The following is an 18,781-nucleotide window of genomic DNA, read 5'->3' as shown; positions in this document are numbered from 1 at the left end:
TCCCAGCAGATCAGGGATAGAGAACCTTTTTCAGCCTCAGGGATTCTTTCCCTTGTGGGGGCCACATACCAGTAATGGAAGAGGCCAGACACAGAAGTGAGTGAAGCAGGCATTGTGATTCTTGACTTTTGTACAGCATGACTCGGAGGTTTATGTACACACTTCTCTCCATCCAGAGAAGCAAGTAGCATCATCACATTTCAAGGGCACATTCCGGTCTGGCAAAAAACACTCGAGGTTTGGGCATGGGAGTAGGATTGGTCTGGGGAAGGCCATAGCTTAGGGAGAATCCCGAGGGCCAGATAGAGAGGTATGGAGGGCTGCATTTGGCCCCCAGGTATGGCGCTGTCCAGCTCTGTAGTAAATCCTGATAGATCTTTTCTGCCCACCCTTGCGGTGGACAACACTGAGCTAGATGAACCAATGGTCTGACTCTGCCTAAAGCAACTTCCTGCATTCCTAACTGTTTCGAGGATAATTGTCTGAGAGGAGACCTAATGCCATCCATGACCAAATTGTGCATGGGGCTACCTGGTCCCATGTTCCCTGCTGTGGCCAGTCACGTGCCTCTGGAAGCTCTCAAGCCAGAGTGCAGAAGTGCTAGCCGTTGACTATTGCGATTGGTCTCCCCGTGCTCTGGGTCGATCAGTACAGCTGTTTTAAATTTGTATTTGCCTCCTGTTTGATAACACTGCTGATTTTGTCATGATTTTTATGATTGATTGTTTTTTCTGGAGTTAGTAACCCACTTTAAGTGTCACTCTTGACATCTTTTCGGCGCCAGGTTAAAACCTTTCTCTTCTCTGAGGCATTTTAGTTCCTGTTAATTCTAAATTATTATATTTTGATTTTAGACTGTACAGTTTTGTGTACAGTTTTGTGTTATTTTTATTGTATTTTTAATGTTCACCGCCCAGAGAGCTGTTGCTAGTCGGGCGGTATATAAGCTTAATTAAATAAAATAAATAATAATAAATAAGGACAGCACGGAACATTATTTTAAGTAGCTAAAACTGTATGTGCCATCCTGATGTTTTCATGTTCTTGAAATTCATATTTTTAAACCTTTTTCTGATGAACCCAGATGCGGATGGACAAGTACTTCCTTTCATCTCAGAAGAATCGGCCAAGCCTCTTTGGAATGCCACTGATAGTTCCGTGCACGGTTCACACGCGGAAGAAAGACTTGTATGATGCAGTCTGGATCCAGGTGTCCCGGCTGGCGAGTCCCCTCCCTCCCCAAGAAGCCAGCAATCACGCTCAGGACTGGTGAGCTAAACGTCAAAGTGCCTCAGAGGAGAAGGAATGGCCGCAAGCCAATGAGTAGCTCTTGATACTGTACACAAGCAAGCCAGACGTTAAGAGGAGCCCTGCTGGAGCAGGCCAAAGGCCCATCTAGTCCAACATCTGGTTCTCAGTAGCCTACCAGATCTCTGCTGGAACCCTGAAGGCAGGACCGGAGCGCAAGAGCGCTCTGCCCACTTGTGATTCCCAGCAACTGGTATACAGAGTCATATTGCCTCTGACAGTGGAGGCAGTGGGGCAGTGGGGCATGTGCCTGGGAAAACCCAGATCCAAATCCTCGCTCAGTTCAGTCCAGGTTTATTAATAAAGGCCACATTCCAAAAACAGCTATTTGATTCCATACTGTGAGGGGGGGAAGAAACTTGGGGGGGGGGAAATACCACAGAGCCCTCTAACTGTACATTTTTTGTTGTTAACATTTTAAACATGATTGAAAAATGGAAATGGACTGCCTTCAAGTCGATCCTGACTTATGGCTACCCTACGAATAGGGATTTCATGGTAAGCGGTATTTAGAGGGGGTTTACCATTGCCTCCCTATGAGGCTAGTCCTCCCCAGCTGGCTAGGGCCTGCTCAGCTTGCCACAGCTGCACAAGCCAGTCCCTTCCTTGTCTGCAACTGCCAGCTGGGGGGCAACTGGGCTCCTTGGGACTAGGCAGCTTGCTCATGACTGCACACATGGCAGGGCACGCAACCCCTGAGCCACTCCCTGTGGGGGTGATCTTTAGCTGGCCCTTGACACCCAGGAGACACAAGTGGGGATTTGAACTCACAGACTCTGGACTCCCATACCAGCTCTGCTAAACAATTCTGTAAAAAGTTGCATACAAGTCTTTGTAGCTTGGAATACAGACTCTGCAACTCCTTCAATTTCATGAGATTGTGTATCCGTGACCGGGAAGGGTGTAAACCATGCCAAAGACTGTCCTGGGAATCAATGGGCAAATAAGTCTGGTTCTTTCACCTCTATAAAAGTGACACAATAGTAGCACAGGTAGTGCAGTTTCTAGCTCTTTCACTATCGCACAGATAGTGGCAGGATTTGGAGTCCAAAACATCCAGAGGGCACCAGGTTGGGGAAGGCTGTGGGAGTGAAAGAAGATCATTATGGGGCTTTGCACCTTTAAAATAACTGTGGTATTCATTTCTTTTAGCGATGACAGCATGGGCTACCAATACCCCTTTACCCTACGAGTAGTTCAGAAGGACGGCAATTCGTGTGCTTGGTGCCCATGGTACAGGTAAACTGCCTTTCCTGACATTGAGGACATCAGGGTGGCCCCTCAGCAAGTAAAAGGTGGAGCGCTCCTCTGGATTAGAATTGGCGTGTGATTCTGCCAAGCAGTCACGACAAGTTTCTTTGGCAGTGGGAAGAGCTCCTCCCCTCCAGTCTCACTTGCATTCTGCCTTACCTTTTCCCCTGTTGTTAGGGTAGGTGTCTCTTTAAAAATGGACAGATCTGCCAGCTTGGCCCCATTAATTTTCATAATGTCAATATTCTGAACTGCTGGTGTTTGTCCTGCTTCTGTATGGCCTTTGCTGGATTTAGGAGCACAGGCGGCCACCTCAGGCCAAGTCAAACTATTGGCCCATTTAGTTCAGTATTGTCCACAGTGACTGGAAGGTTTCAGGCAGGTGTTTTCCCAGGCCTGTCTGGAGATGCTGACTCTTGAACCTGGCACTTACTGCAGGCAAAGCATCTGCCCTGCCCGTGAGCTGTGCTCTTTTCTTTAACGTAAGATTCCAGTCCTCATTGTCCTGAGTAAATGTTTTATTTAAATAGGAATATAGAAAGCTGCATTTTATATAGTCAGGACTGCAGGTCCATCTACCTCAGAATTTACATTGCTAATGACTCTCCAGGGGGTCTCTAGCCCTGTCTGGAGATGCCGGGATCGAACCAGGGACCTTTTGCATGCAAAGCAAGTGGTTCTGTCACTGAGTTACAGTTCTTCACCCCACCCTCCAAAGCAGCATGCAACTGTCCTGCGACATCCAGATTTAACTGACCATTTTCTGCAAGGTGATACATTTGTGACCCGTGGCAGCTTAAGAAGTTCCTCACCTGCACTTCTCAGCTCACTGCTGCCTCCTTTTCCTCACCCCTGATTTAGGTTTTGCCATGGCTGTAAAATTGACTGCACTGAAGACAGAGCTCACATGGGGAATGCCAACATTGCTGTTGACTGGGATCCCACGGCACTTCATCTCCGCTACCAGACGTCGCAGGAACGGGTAAAATTAAATAAATTTAAAATTGCAGAGTATCCCAAAGCAGATTCATGTGTATTTGCTATTTCTGTCTTTTTATAAGCATTTGAGTTCTGGATGTTTCTTTTGTTGCAAGCAAAATATTTGCCCTGTCCTGTCCCACAAGATTGCACATTTTGTGTTCTCTTCCCCATACAAACCTCTCCAATTGGTTTAGATCTTCTGCATCCATCAGAGATCAGTTAGCTGGGTGCTAGCATCGGGTCCTCCTAGGCACTGGCATGGTGTCTAGATTTGTTTGTGTGTATGCTGGGTTTGTGTGTTGAGTTGCCTGTGTTTTGTTTTTCTGATGTGCTTGGTTTTTCTGGGGTGCTTGGTGAGTTGTTTTTATTTTTAGGATTGGTATCCCACTCTCCAATTTTTTCTCAGGATAGCTAACATACCTTGAAAAAACAACAACCGTATATTGTTGCTGTTGTTGTTTTACTTATGAATTGCTTCCTATAAGACGCCTTGAATCAGTTTCACAGTATGATAACCAGACACATAGATGCTGTTGTGTCTTAATTTTTTTAGTCTACAGTTTTTATTGATAATCTAAATGTTTTCTGTAAACCACCTAGAGGTTTTTCATAATCAAGCAGTATATAAATTTTGTTAAAATAAAAATTTAATACATAAAAGCATTTATTTATTTATTTATTTATTTATTTATTTATTTATTTATTTATTTATTTATTTATTTATTTATTTATTTATTTATTTATTTATTTATTTATTTATTTATTTATTGCATTCCTATCCCACTTGCATATATGAAAACTGTTACACATGAAATAGATAAAAACAGCTTTCAAAAACTGAAGCAACCATAAATGGAGAAATGTAAAAACCATGAAAGGAAAAAATCCTACTTAAAATTGCTGGGATTTTTTTTTAAAAAAAGAAAGTCTTCACCTGGTACTGAAATGGTGACGAACCAGGCACTGTTCCTTTCCCCAGGAGACCCGCCAGGCCCCTTCCGTATTCCAGGAGTCAAGTTGAGCTCTCTTTAGGAGAGCTTTGGAGGTAGAAAGGAGTTAGGTTGCTACTTGCCATTGCTTTTTATTTGTCTTACTCAGGCTGTTCCACACATGCAAGCACCAATCAGTGTTGGCTCTATATTTTCATTTAAAGTGAAAACTGAATGCCTAGCCTTTATGGATGCTAAGATATGTTTGAAAGTGTGTGAACCCGGGAAGCTACCTCACACTGAGCCGGACTATTGGTTCATCTAGCTAAGCGCTATTTGCTCTGACTGGCAGTGGCTCTCCACGTTTCCAGACAGTCATCTTTTCCCAGCCCTGCTTTGAGATGTCAGGGATTGAACCTGGGGCCTTCTGCACGCGAAGCAGGTGCTCTTATTGCTGAGTTACAGTGGCGAGAAAAAGTTTGTGAACCCTCATTCATGTTAATCACGGAAATTCCATAGTTCCCCTGTGATAGCCTTCGTGAATCAAAACCAGTCCTTTTCTAAATATCTGACAGGGTTTATCTTAATCAATTCCGTGTCTTGTGAAATAAAGCAATGTGTAAATTAGGCAAATGATGAGTACATAAGAGTCAGGGTAGGTGCAAAAGTAAGTGAACCCCTGGTTGCATCAGCTCAATTAAAGGGAATAATTAGAAACAGGTGCTTAAGTAATTAAGTTGGTCTGCAGGGGTGAGTTTGGGAGGCCCCACCCTATAAAAGGATCAGAACCTTTGAGTTGTGTGGAAACAACATCATGCCAAGATCGAAAGACATCTCTGAGGACCTCAGAAAAGCAGTTATTGCTGCTTATCAGTCTAGAATGGGTTACAAAACAATTTCTAAGAATTTGGGGCTCCACCAATCCACTGTCAGACAGATAGTCTACAAATGGAGAAGGTTCAAGACCACAGTTACTCTACCCAGGAGTGGTCATCCTACCAAAGTCCCTCCCAAGAACAAGCTGACACATCATCTGGGAAGTCACAAAGAACCCCAGAGTAACATCCAAGGATCTGCAGGCCACTCTCACCTTGGCTAATGTGAGTGTTCATGACTCAACAACCAGGGAAGGACTGAACAAGAATGGTGTTCATGGAAGGATAGCCAGGAGGAAAGCAGTGTTCTCTAAAAAGAACATTGCTGCCTGTCTGAACTTCTCTAAACATCACATAAATGATCCCCAAGACTTCTGGACCAGTGTTCTCTGGACAGAGTCGAAGGCAGAACTTTTTAGGTTCAATAAGAAACATTACATCTGGTGAAAAACAAACACTGAGTTTGAACAGAAAAACATCTAAAGGTTCACATACTTTTTCACACATGGATATTGACTGTTCAGTCAGGTGTGGATACATAAATGTTGAAAATGCATCACGTTTATCTGTCATTTGTTTAATCAGGTTATCTATTGTTTATCTAGGATTATGGGGTTAGATTAGCAGCTATTAACATTTTAGGTTGGAAATATGTGACAATTCTAAGGGGTTCACAAACTTTTTCTCACAACTAACTCCTTTTTTCATGATGAAACTCACAGTAGCATCAAAGGGGGGGGTGTTCCTAGACATGCTTCCCATAGAGGGTAAAAGTAAGCAACATGAATAAGTAACAGCTCCTGGTCTCCTGGCGTGGATCCTCTATGATAGGGATAGAGAACCTGTGGCCCTCCAGGTATTGCTGGTCTCCATCTCCCATCAGTCCCAGCCAGCACAGCCAGTACAGCCAGTAGTCAGGGATGATGGGAGTTGTAGTCCAGCTACAGTGGGAAGGCCACAGATTCCCTCTGAGTAAAGTCTTTGCTGGTTTGGAAGGGCTGTGGCTCAGTGCTAGAGCACAGAGTTTGCATGCCAGGTTAAGGTCCCAGGTTAAATTCCTGGCATCTCCAGGTAGGACTAGGAGAGATCTTCTGCCTAAAACTTTCGAGAGCTGCTGTCAGTACAGCAGGCAGTCCTGAGCTAGATGGACCCAACGGCCTGAGTTCTCTAACAGCAATAGCTGTTGTATTAGATCCGCTTGGTGCTGTAGCCTTTGCAGGTCTTTGCATTTCTGCAGCTGCTTTGGCTGGGAGCCATTCTTGTCATCTGGGATTTTAGCCCAAAGGCTTTCTTGGTTGTCACGCCGCATAAGGGGCACCCTGTCTGCCTCTGCAATGATCTGAAACTGCTTCTGAAGATTCTTTCATCTTGGTGCTCAGAAGTTTCTGGATGGGGAGATGGCTTAAGAACGTGGGACCTAGAATCTCAAAGGACTAAAAATGCAGGAGTGTGTAAGAAATTGGAGCCTGGGTGGCCCACAGGGTAGTGTGCTTTAGCAGATAAGGCTAGACTCACGCACAGCGCAGGCCCAGGTTCAAATCTCAGTGAATTTGCTGAATGGCTTTAGGCCTGTTGTTCCTGGGGGCTGCCAGGCTATACAAACAGTCCGTTTGTGCTATCAGAACTGTTCTAGATTATCACTTCAGACTGCACATGAAGATTCACCTGACTGAATGCTTCTCCATTCTGGGAAAACCAAAACTCCCTGTGCTTCGAAAATTAGGACAGGAAGAAGGCAAGGCAAAAATCCTTTGCTCTGACATTCCTGTTTCTACGGACAAGGGAGCCTTTTGCTTCCAATATAGAGTCTGAAATGGCATGGAGTCAAGAGATTTATTTTATTTCTGACATTTGTAACCCAACCTTCCAACTAGACGTTTCAGGACAGGAAATAGAAATACAATTAAAACCAACAATTTAGCAATATTTAAAGCTAAGAACATAATGATTAAGTTGTAGTCAGTAAAATGCATTCAGTAGCAGGATGCAGCACAGCAGACTTGATCTATAATGCACTTTACCCTTCCCAAAAAGGAAGAGTGTTGCTATTTACAAAGCTGCCTTATACTGAACCCATTAATCCAGCCAGCTCAGTATTATCTACTCTGACTGGCAGTGGCTCTCCAGGATGTCATGGGGGGGGGGTTGCCCTGCCTTATCTAGAGATGCTGGGGATTGAACCTGGGACCTTTTGCACACAAAGCAAGTGCTCTGCCACAGAGCTATGGCTCCCATCTCCAGACGCTCTGAAAACATATGAAAGTCATATAAGTTTTAAAAGATCTTTCTCTAGAAGGACACAGGAAATCCATACTTGGGTCAGTTGAGACAGAGAGTCATGACATGTTTTTTATGTACCGGGGGGGGGGGGGAGAAAGAACCCCTATCCATGCCCCACAAGTGTTTGCCTTTGCTTGCGTTCAGATGGCGGAGGAGCACCAAAGTGTGGAGCAAAGCCGGCGCGCACAGGCGGAGCCAATCAACCTCGACAGCTGCCTCCGGGCCTTCACCAGCGAGGAAGAGCTGGGCGAAGACGAGATGTACTATTGCTCAAAGTGCAAGACTCACTGCTTGGCCACGAAGAAGCTGGACCTGTGGAGGCTCCCCCCTATCCTGGTACGGCTTAAGGCACTCCTCGTTTTCTCTTAAAGCCAGGCTAGGCACAGCTTCTTACAGGGCTTTCTTTTTAATCCTATGAAGCCACCTTACGCTGAGTCAGACCGCCATAGCTTCATCTGTTTATTTAGTCATTTCATTTTTGTTCCACTTTTTGGACAATGACTGTCTCCCAAAGTTGCCAGTGGAGGCAAGGTTACCCAGTGAGCTTCATAGCCAAGCAGGGATTTGAACCCTGGTTTCCCAGGTCCCAGGCCCGACACTCTAACCATTACACCACACTGGCATTTCCTGCTATGGGAGAGAAAAGCAGGGATGCTCCTTCTGCAGTGGAGGCTGGTCCATTAGGGCAAAGGAGGCACTGCCCCATCAGCCTCAGCCAGAACCCACCTGCCTGCATTCTTACGTACATCTATTCCAGAGGGTGGAACTGCCCGTTGTCTCCTTCTTCCTCCTCCTCTGTCTCAGTTCTGCGCTTGTACATCTCGGCCGGGAGGAGGATGGGGACAAAGCTGGAATTAGTTGGCTCCTGCTGTCATTGGCTCTGTCTCTGCCTCCTGTTGGGCTCCTTGCCTTCCGCCCCACCAGTTCCATATGGACATCAGCCACCACTGACGATCAAGAAGCTGAGGTGGGGAGACAGGCCCTGCCGTCAGGCTTACAAACTAAAAAAGGCGAGACACACGAGGAAAGGGGGGAGTGGGGAGGAAAAGGGCAAAGACGAGTTCAATAGCTACAGAGGAAGCACCCTGAATTCCTTGTTTGTATCAGCGAGGTTTGTATCCCTTGCCCTCTGATTCTTGATTGTTTGTAGGGTGTCTCCTCCCCTTTTCATCCATCGCTGATGCCCCCTTATGTCTGAAGGTTTTTGTGGGGATGAATGAGATGATGTGAAGTGAGGGTTGCTAAGACCGCTGTGTTTGGTTCTGATTTGAAATGCCAGTTCCACCACAGTGGCCAAGACAAGTTCACTCAGTTTTAGTCCCTTGGTCTGTAAAATGGAGCAGACGAAACACAGGTCCCAACAGTGTTGAAAAAGTGCCTAGATAACAAGCACATGGCCAAAACAACATTGATAAGTGAAGCTTTTGCCTGATTCCGTCTCCCGCATCTCTCGTTCTAGATAATCCACTTGAAGCGCTTCCAGTTTGTCAATGGTCGCTGGATAAAATCCCAGAAAATCGTCAAGTTTCCCCGAGAGAGTTTTGACCCGAGTGCCTTCCTGGTGCCAAGAGATCCAAGCTGTTGGCCACAAAAGCTGCTGACTCCTCAAGTCGATGATCTCTCGGAGCCTCGGATTCCACAGGAAGAGTGCAAGAGAACAGAGGCACAGAACTCTGCTGTGGCTGGGGAAGGCGATGTGCTGATTAGAAGCCCCTCTTCCCTCAATGCTTCTGGCATCTTAAATAATGTCAAAGGTAGATAACATGCTGAAGGACCTATGCATGTGGTTGGATGTAGTAAAACAAACCCCTGATGGGGGCAGGTAATCCTGCCACATCCCACTGTGTTTAAATAATTAGAGACTCAGCAGACTTACCTGTCCTCAGAAGTGGCTGCCCGTTGTATCCCTGCATGAGTCACTGGACGGGGCATGCCTCCTTCCAATCAGCCTTTGCTTGGGAGCAAGAAATCCTGCCCCATCTCTATGCATCAGGTGCAATTAGATCATTTCCTGAAACAGACACATACTGCAGAATTGCTCACCCTTTGGAAGAAGCTACAGCCTGTGTCTCCAGTGAGCTGCTGCTCTGGGCTCCTGGTGCGCACAGAGTATAGAAGAACATGGGATAATGTTTTGACTGAGCTGCTTTGGCAAGGAGAAACTCTCAAATGTCATGGCAAAATTGACCTTAACATAATATTGAAAGAGCCCTGCTGCGTCAGCCCAGTAGCCTATCTAGTCCAAATTCCTGTTCTCACAGTGGCCAACCAGATGCCCATGGGAAGCCCACAAGTGGGAATTGAGTACAACAGCCCTCCCCCCTCCCTCAGTTCCCAGCGACTGGTATTCAGAAGCATACTGCCTTCGTTAACTGGCAAAGTGACTGAACCTAGCAATTGAAAATGCTCTCCTTTATGTAATTATTATTATTATTATTATTGAATTTATTAGTCGCCCATCTGGCTGGTTCACCAGCCACTCTGGGCGACGTACAGAATAAAACAATACATCAAACATTAAAATTTAAAAACATAACAGTAAAAGCCTAGGCCATGCCAAAAGCCTTCCTGAAGAGCCATGTCTTCAGGGTCTGGCGGAAGCTCATCAGAGAAGGGGCATGACGGAGATCATTGGGGAGAGAATTCCAAAGGGTGGGGGCCACTATTGAAAAAGCCCTCTCTCTGGTCCTCACCAGTCTGGCCATTTTAACCGGTGGGATCGAGAGAAGGTCTTCTGAGGCTGATCTTGTTGAGCGGCATCCCTGACTATGCTGGAGGCGCTCCTTCAGATAGATTGGTCCAAAACCGTATAGAGTTTTAAAGGTCAAAACCAACACCTTGAATTGGGCCCGGTAAACAACCAGTAGCCAGTGCAACTCCTTCAGCACTGGAGTGATGTGATCTTGCCGGCGGCTGCCTTTAATCAGACGAGCCGCCGCATTCTGTACCAGCTGCAACTTCCGGACCATTTTCAAGGGTAACCCCACGTAGAGCGCATTACAGTAGTCTAGGCGAGAGGTGACCAGGGCATGTACTACCAGTGGGAGCAGGTAATTGGGGAGGTAGGGGCGCAGTCGCCATATCAGATGGAGTTGATACAGCGCCATCCGGCTCACAGCCGAGATTTGAGGCTCCATGGACAGCTGGGAGTCAAGAATGACCCCCAGGCTGCGGACCTGGTCTTTCAGGGGCAATCGTACCCCATTAAGCACAAGGTCCACATCCCCCAACCTTCCCTTGTCACCCACAAACAGTACCTCGGTCTTGTCCGGGTTCAGCTTCAGCCTATTCCTTCCCATCCAGCCACTCACCGCCTCCAGACATTTGGACATGGTTTCAACAGCCAACCTTGGTGAAGATTTAAATGAGAGATAGAGCTGTGTGTCATCCGCATATTGATGACACTGCAGCCCAAATCTCCTGATGATTGCCCCAGCGGCTTTATATAGATGTTAAACAGGGGAGAGGATGGAACCCTGTGGCACCCCACAAGTGAGAGGCCAAGGATCCGAAACCTCCTCCTCCAGTTCTACTCTTTGGTACCTACCAGAGAGGAAGGAACGGAACCACTGCCATACAGTGCCCCCCATACCCAGCCTCCTCAGGCGGTCCAAGAGGATAGCGTGGTCAACGGTATCAAAAGCCGCTGAGAGGTCAAGGAGGACAAGGAAGGTGCATTCGCCCCTATCCCATGCCCTCCTCATATCATCCACCAAGGCGACCAAGGCTGTTTCAGTCCCATGTCCAGGCCTGAAGCCCGATTGAAATGGATCCAGATAATCCGCTTCCTCCAAGTGCACCTGCAACTGTCTAGCCACCACCCGTTCTACCGCCTTGCTTAAGAATGGCAGATTTGAGACTGGGCGGTAGTTGTTCAAATCTTGAGGATCTAAGGAGGATTTCTTTAAGATTGGTTTAATTATTGCCTCCTTGAGAGTTGATGGCATTACTCCCTCTTTGAGCGATGTATTTACCACCATCTTGATCCCCTCACCTTAATGTTGCTAAATACCTTCTAGCGTGATTGCTACTATGTTGTAGACCCACGTTTACAAGGGTGAACAAACCCTTTTTGCTAATGAAATTTGCAAGTCATGATCTAGAAGTCTCTCTTTAATGCGTCTGATTGTTTTTCCTGAGCCAAACAGCCAGTTATGTTAACAGGAAAGCTGTTGTTAGTAATAAATTTTAGCCGAGATATAATTGGCACATAATATTTTGTTTGGGTTTTAAATGAGGGGTCATTTTGATTGATCTGTTCTGCTTTTGACTCTTCCCCCCCTCTTTGCAGCATCCCCATCTCCTGGACAGAAGTGTGTAGCTGGCTGTCCATCGAGTAAAAACATTAGTCCAACCGGTAGCCCCAGGACTTTAGGAAGAGGCAAGGGGCGTCTCCGGCTCCCCCAGCTGTGTAAAAACAAACTGTCTAGCAGCAAAGAGAACTTGGAGACGAGCCGAGAGAATGGTACAGACTTGGACCCGAAGGCCACCCCTGACCCAGGCGATGGCTTCAGCCGAGGGCATGCTTTGGGGGGTAGCCAGGGCGAGCTCTTTGCCGCTCAGGACAGCGATGTGACTTTAGTCAACGGATACCTTTGCAAGCAGAACTCTCACAGCAACGGCAGCATCAATGGGGAGGAGGAGATGGCGGTTGACCAAAGAGGAGAGATCTGTGTTAACCCCATCTACAACCTATATGCAATTTCGGTAGGTGTGTCTGCGTGGGGGTCACGCGTGGATGGGAGACAGTGACGGTTTCCAGAAAGCCTGGATTTTGTAGAACGGCTGAAGGTGAAACCGTCCCCATTGCACAGGGTAAGGGAAGGGTAAGGGAAGGGCTGGAATGAAGGCACCAGAAAGGCATCGTCATCAGGGGGACTGCAGGAGCAAGTCTGTGTTAAATATGCGAAGTTTGGCCAACGGAGAACAAGTGGTAGGTTTCTGTTGGGCTTGGGGCAGGAATGTCTCTTTAGCAGAATGTCTCTTTAGCAGAGAGGGTAGCCATCAAGTAGAATGTGGGGGCCATAGGACTCCTGTAGGGCACAGAATAGGTAAGACATAACTTAGTAACTCATATCCTTAACGGATGAGGGTAACCCTGCCTTTATAGCATAGAAATTAAATAAAGTTCCTTAGATGGCATGAGCTAATGAAAGTTGATCAGTTCTTAATGCCTAGCACCAGGGACAGGGAGCCTGTGGCCCTCCAGTTGATGCTGGACTCCAGCTTCCATCATCCCTGCTCACTGGCCTTGCTGGCTGGGGCTGATGGGAGACTGAGTCCACCAACATCTAGAGGGCCACAGGTTCCTCAACCCTGGAATAAGACAGACTGCTCCCCCCCCCCCAAAAAAAGTCCCGGTCTTTGGATAAAAAAGATGGAAGGCCCATGTAATGTCTTTCCGACTGAATCTCGATGGAATGGAGGACGACAGAGCAGAGAATATGCACAAATGCAGTCCCTCATGCTTCACCTCAGAGGAGGGAACCCTTTTTCAACCCAAGGGCTGCATTCCTTTCTGGGCAACCTTCTGGGGTGCAGGTGGGGGTGAGCGGGAGGTCACATGCCAGTGGTCAGCAGAGCAACAAACGTGCCTTTTACCTTTGCACACTAGGCTAGTTTCTGCGCGCACTCACACATCACTCTACTCCAGCTGGTCAAAAGCACTCCAGGGGTGTGGCAGGGGAGGGTGAGTCTCCAGAGCCAGACGGAGAGGCTTGGGGGCCGGTTCCCCACCCTTGGCTCAGAGTGGGCCTAGGTGCCCTTGGAGGGGTGGGCAGGACTCTGGGGTGGACTTTCTGGACCTGCCCAGCAGAATGAGCAAGACGCCCCTTACCACATTTTGCAGTAATACACCTTTCTGCTTCAAGAGCCACCCCTTGCCCTGTGGGACCATTGAGTCTGAAATTTCCTAACCGGGGACGGGGAACCCATGGCTTCTTGGCTGCTGCTGGACCCCAGTTCCCATTCACTTTTGGCCATGTAGCTGAGGCTGATGGGTGTCCCCTGGCATCTGGATGACCACAGATGCCCCTCGGGGACAGAGCTAACCTTGTTTCTTGGGCAAACAATGAAGAACTGTTGTTGTTTTTCTTCTAGTGCCATTCAGGAATTATGGGAGGAGGTCATTACGTCACTTACGCCAAAAACCCAAACAGCAAGTGGTACTGTTACAACGACAGCAGCTGTAAGGTAAACTTCTTTGCCTCCCCTAAAGACCAAGCGCAGGGCAGTCAGGATCAATTCCATGCACAAGAGACAGCTTCCGCCTGAGGGCTCTCTCTTTGCACCTCCCTTTGCATGAGCAGGTGAATAAACTGTGAAAGATTTAGCTTAGCATGACATCCAAACTGGGATCATGGTTTGTTTTGCCCTGTATCGCTAACCACAAAAGTGGATTTTGCAAGCCCTTACGGTCGCTAAGAGACTCATACTTTGAGACTGGAAGAATAAACACCCACCATCTATCACGCAATGGTCTGAGGACCTCATTGCCCTGGCTACATTTGAACATTTGTATACATTTGTATAAAATAGTAATAAAAAGATTTGTTTTGCCCCAACAAACCACAATAGCCAAGGCAACAACAAAGCACAGTGTTGTTGTTATTGAATTTATATCTCGTTCTTCTGATCATAGGATGGCTGTCGATCGTAGCTTGCTAGGGCAAAACAAACCCCACAATCCTAGATTCAGACATAGCTTGTTTACTTGCTTGCGCAGAGGGACACTTGCACCAACTCGTGCCACAGCATGGCTTAAGACATACTTTATGGCTTAGTACATTATGTGGGAATGCAGCCGCTGTAAGCTTAATTTTTAGAAGAGTGCATTTTTTAAAATATGGAGGCTTTCGTTGGAACAAGTAAGCCTCCCCTCTTCTTCCTCCTCTTGCAGGAATTGCATCCTGACGAAATTGACACGGACTCCGCTTACATCCTTTTCTACGAGCAGCAAGGGGTGGACTATGCACAGTTTCTGCCAAAGATAGACGGCAAGAACATGGCAGACACAAGCAGCATGGACGAAGACTTTGAGTCCGACTACAGAAAGTACTGTGTCCTGCAATGAGTGAGGTGGAGGAGGTTCCACGGAGCATTCCTGGACGCCTCTTGTTTGGCAAAAAAGAAAAATGGGTTTTAGCAGACTGGAAGAGCTAAATGTAGTTTTTATTTTTTTTAGTTTCCTCTCATGATCTGAAAGCACAACTAGAAGAAAAGAACCCCCTAATTAAATAGCAGCTCACAATATGAGATAGTGTTCTTTTTGTCTGGATCTCTCGCTAACACGCCCGGAAAAACAAACAAGATATTGGTTGGATTTCTTTCTTTCCCCTTTGGCCTTTTAAGCTGGTTTGGTGTAAGCAAACTAGGACCAAGTGAGTTTAAATTTTAAATAATCCAAATAAGAGCTGGCCCCAGAGTAATAAAAAAAGTTGTGAGGTGGTGGTGGTGATTTTTCTTTTAAGTTACTCATAGGGAAGGGGGAGAAGAAGAAAATAATCTTTTGATGCTGTCTTCAGATTTAAGATAATTTAACTTGTAGTGTTGTCTGTAGACAACATGAATTCGCTACCTCCTTTTTCTGAAGTTCCATTTTAGTGATGAGATAAGGAAAGCCAAGCTAGGCAACCTGCACAAAAAAGCACGCATCATGGTTTAGGGAATTCCCCCCTTTTCAGTTTTTAACCCTCAGTCTTGGCTTGTTGATATCGACAGCCTGTTTCTGTTGTTCTGAGAAGAGAATTGCTTTCTTGCTTTCAGGCTGTGTTGAGTTTCACCCTCTTGGCTATGCGGTGTGCTTTCAGAATAGCTTGGAAGGGAACTTTTCTGTCACTGTGATTTTAAGGCTGAGATGACTCCAGGCTTGGGGGCGGGAAGAATGTGGGGAACTATTTAGCATTAATTCCTAATCCGAAGTTTTTGGCCAGTAGACACACAATAAGCTGATCCTGGCGTCTCTGTGAGATCTGCACCCTGGCTTTTGTGAAAGTTTTAACATGCATGGGGCACCCCATCTTAAAATCTACATAATGCGGGGGCTCAGGCCCAATGCAGACACAATACTGGCAAACTCGCAATCATGGTTAAGACTCTGGGAGTTAAATATGGGGTGTACATGTGAACCCCCTCCTAAAGTAACCACCTCCAAATTTTGGTTGAGATGCAGCCCTGGTTTTCAGTGTCTGTGCCGTTGCAACATTTAACCACATGTTCACAGAATTCGCATTAGACGGGGGAGTAGAGGGGGGAGTGTGAGATTACTGCCCCCTTCCGATCTTTCAACTATGGTTAAGCATTTATGAGCATTTCTTCTGTGCCAGCCCTTAGGTAGAGAATATTGTCTCCCCAATTTAAGTTCCCCCTTTATGAGCTGCATGGGATGGTGGTGGCCTTTTTTAAAAAAAAAAAGAGAGAGAAAAGGAATTGCACTTTAAAATAAATAAATAAAGGAAAGGATAATTACAACTCGAGCATAGTTAATTTTGTTACTGGTAATTGCTTTTGGACTGAGAAGTGGGGGCACCTTTTCAATTTAAAGAGCAAGGCATCCTGTCTGGGTAGCTATTAGAGTTTTAATATTGGATGTTCTTCAATCTGCTGGAAAATCTGGGCATGCTCCTTTCTCGTCCTGCCCTGGAAGGGAACATGGTCTCCCGTTTCTTACTGTAATAACATTGGCATTAATTTGCAACTTTTCAAAACAAAGTTAACAACCTACATCAACAGACTCTGTTGCCATTCATTTAACTTTGTCCCACTGATGCTGTTCATTTGGAGGAAGATCTGTGAAAGAGGTTGCATCAGAACTCCCTCTTGTCTAGAAAGATCTGTGAAGAGGATACTTAAATCCCTGTTGACGCAGGCCCAACAATCTTCCTCGAAAGTCCATGTGGCAACCAGCTTGGAAGCAACATCTTTGTGAATCTGTCCCCCAGCACCTCAATGGAAGCCAGGGGGGTGAGCAACTCAGCAATTATCTTAACCCAGATTCTCTTGCTCTTATAAAGCACCTGCGCTAAAGAAGATTGTTGAGTACGTTGGCTCATGAACTTAAAACAGTGTTGTAACTCTTTAATTCACAATGTGTCTGAATGAGCAGGTGATGTCGGGGTCGACTGTTATTTTTAAAACTGGAACAGCCCAGTTCTTGCTGAACTGCTTAAATTGTGTTTGGGCTGTACCACTTGGGCTGGTACCCACTTGGGCTCAAATGACTGGATGGCACCTCCATACAAAATGAAAATTCCTTGAATTTGGGAAGGTTGCAGGTCAGGGAGAAAGCTAAGCAAGGATTCTTGGCCTTGAAAAGCTAGCTTTCTAGATAGAGGATTTTTTTTTATAAAGCAACATCTGCTAATCGGAGCAGTCTGAAGTGGTACACGCACAGAACTCCGCTAAAGTTGCATTATTTATTTAAATTGTTTTCAATGTGCTTTTCTACCCACTCACTGACCCCCCCAAACAGAATCATTTGGCTTATCAACACCAAGGCAAAGATTTTGCTTCCCACTCTCCTCTTTGATGGAGCTTCACCTTTTGTTTGAAGTTAACGTGCAACTTTCTGGCTGATTTAGTGCAATTCTTTTAGCTAGGTTCCTTAATGAACTTACTAGGAGGCAGCACTCTTAGACCTTTCTGGATCTGGGGATATTGAGGATTGCAGTATCTTGTGTCCCCTTGATGTTTTGAGACAGTTTGCTTTCTATAGACCAGGAGTGGGGAACCTGTGGCTCTCCAGATGTGGCTGGACTACGGCTCCAGTCAGTCCCAGGTGTTAGCCATGCTGGCTGATGGTTGGACTCCAGCAACAGCCAGAGGGTCGCATGTTCTCCACCCCACGTCAAACACTGTCTAGCTATGTGGTGGAGGACTGGCCATGTGCCCCATCTCCCTTCCATGCCCGCACAGTATGATGTGGGCATTTCATGTAGAGACCAGTTCTATACAGTGACATGTTTGTGTGATGCTTTGTCATCCCTACCAATCGGTATGGTTAGACTGTGAATCCAGGCCTCATGCATACAGGCTTCTGTATAGAGTCAGGCATTACTTTGCATGTGTAGTGGAAGGTCAGGGCCTTGTCCAACCCATCCTTCACCTCATGAGCTGCAAGCAGGGGACAAGTATCTGTACTGATCCTTAGGAAGTTCATCCCATTCAGAAGCTAAATTTGGTGCTCATTCAGGCATTGATCTTCACCTTTCAATAGATGCCATGCCTCAGGCCAGTAATTTCTGATGCAAGCTTTACCCTTGGCCAAAGGGAGTGGGGGCAATCAGTTGTGCACCTGGTAAAAATCCATGCACTTAAAAATGTGGCTTGGGTAGGAGCTAACCCTGTGTGTGTGTGTGTGTGTGTGATTTCCACAATATGTTGCTCCCAAATCTTTCTCTGTAGCTGTGAGGTTGGAGAATACCAAGCCTTTTTTTTAAAAAAGGCGGAATTTCTAGATTCAGGACTATTTTGAGACTCCCTTATCTCAGTTTCCTTTTGCAAAACTCTTCCACGCACAGATCTTTGAATTAGCTTTCCTTCCAAAACTTTCTCTGTTGTTGAAATGATCTACTAATGTCATTTTAAAATCTGCCATGTTTTATTACATTGGTTGTAATTATTATTTTTAAGGGGAAAAATTAAATTAATTCTTAAATTTAACAGGAAAATTTATTAAGTTAACTCTTAACCACATTCACTTTGTAAATTATTGTATAAAAACTTATTGACAATGCACTGAATTTAGAAAGACCATGTACATAAGTACTGTGTAAATAATAAAAAAGTATTAATGTATTGGAATATGAACTGTATAAAAAAAAAGTCCCAAGTAACTGTATATGGAGTGAACCTGTTCATCTGTAACTATATTATCTAAACAAATTAAATACTGTGGATGCAGCGTGTTGCCCCATTTCCTTTCTTTTTGTAAATGTTTCTATAAAACTTGAATGAATTGACTTATGATCGGTTTTGATAGCAGTAATCTCCATGAGAGAGGTGCCATTCCTCCATGGTTAATCATTCTTAAAAACATACTTCCCACCCATGGTGACATAAATCTACACTTGTGTGAAATTTGACCATCAAAAGCTGTTGCTCCTTTCCCTATTGCGAGAACTTGATCCGCCGCATTGCCAAGGGATGTGGGAATCACAA

At 45.8% G+C, this 18,781-nt stretch overlaps 1 protein-coding gene across 4 annotated transcripts in view; it reads left to right on the top strand.

Moving 5' to 3' along the window:
* USP32 (ubiquitin specific peptidase 32) overlaps nt 1-18,536 on the top strand; it is a 141,510-nt gene extending 122,974 nt beyond the window's left edge. For all 4 annotated transcript variants that reach the window (XM_061604692.1, XM_061604691.1, XM_061604689.1 and 1 more), the window contains 8 exons: nt 1,085-1,269; nt 2,461-2,547; nt 3,421-3,541; nt 7,769-7,960; nt 9,084-9,378; nt 11,916-12,331; nt 13,724-13,816; nt 14,523-18,536. In XM_061604692.1, the coding sequence (XP_061460676.1) occupies nt 1,085-1,269; nt 2,461-2,547; nt 3,421-3,541; nt 7,769-7,960; nt 9,084-9,378; nt 11,916-12,331; nt 13,724-13,816; nt 14,523-14,696 (1,563 nt within the window). In that variant the 3' untranslated portion in view covers nt 14,697-18,536. The remainder of the gene's footprint in view (nt 1-1,084; nt 1,270-2,460; nt 2,548-3,420; nt 3,542-7,768; nt 7,961-9,083; nt 9,379-11,915; nt 12,332-13,723; nt 13,817-14,522) is intronic.
* The last annotated feature ends 245 nt before the right edge of the window (nt 18,537-18,781 follow it).

This window comes from Rhineura floridana, chromosome 21 (assembly GCF_030035675.1).
Source record: "Rhineura floridana isolate rRhiFlo1 chromosome 21, rRhiFlo1.hap2, whole genome shotgun sequence".
In the NCBI taxonomy this organism is placed as follows: Eukaryota; Metazoa; Chordata; class Lepidosauria; order Squamata; family Rhineuridae; genus Rhineura; species Rhineura floridana.
The sequence above is the reverse complement of the archived record's forward strand: the minus strand, read 5'-3'. Positions and strand labels throughout refer to the sequence as shown.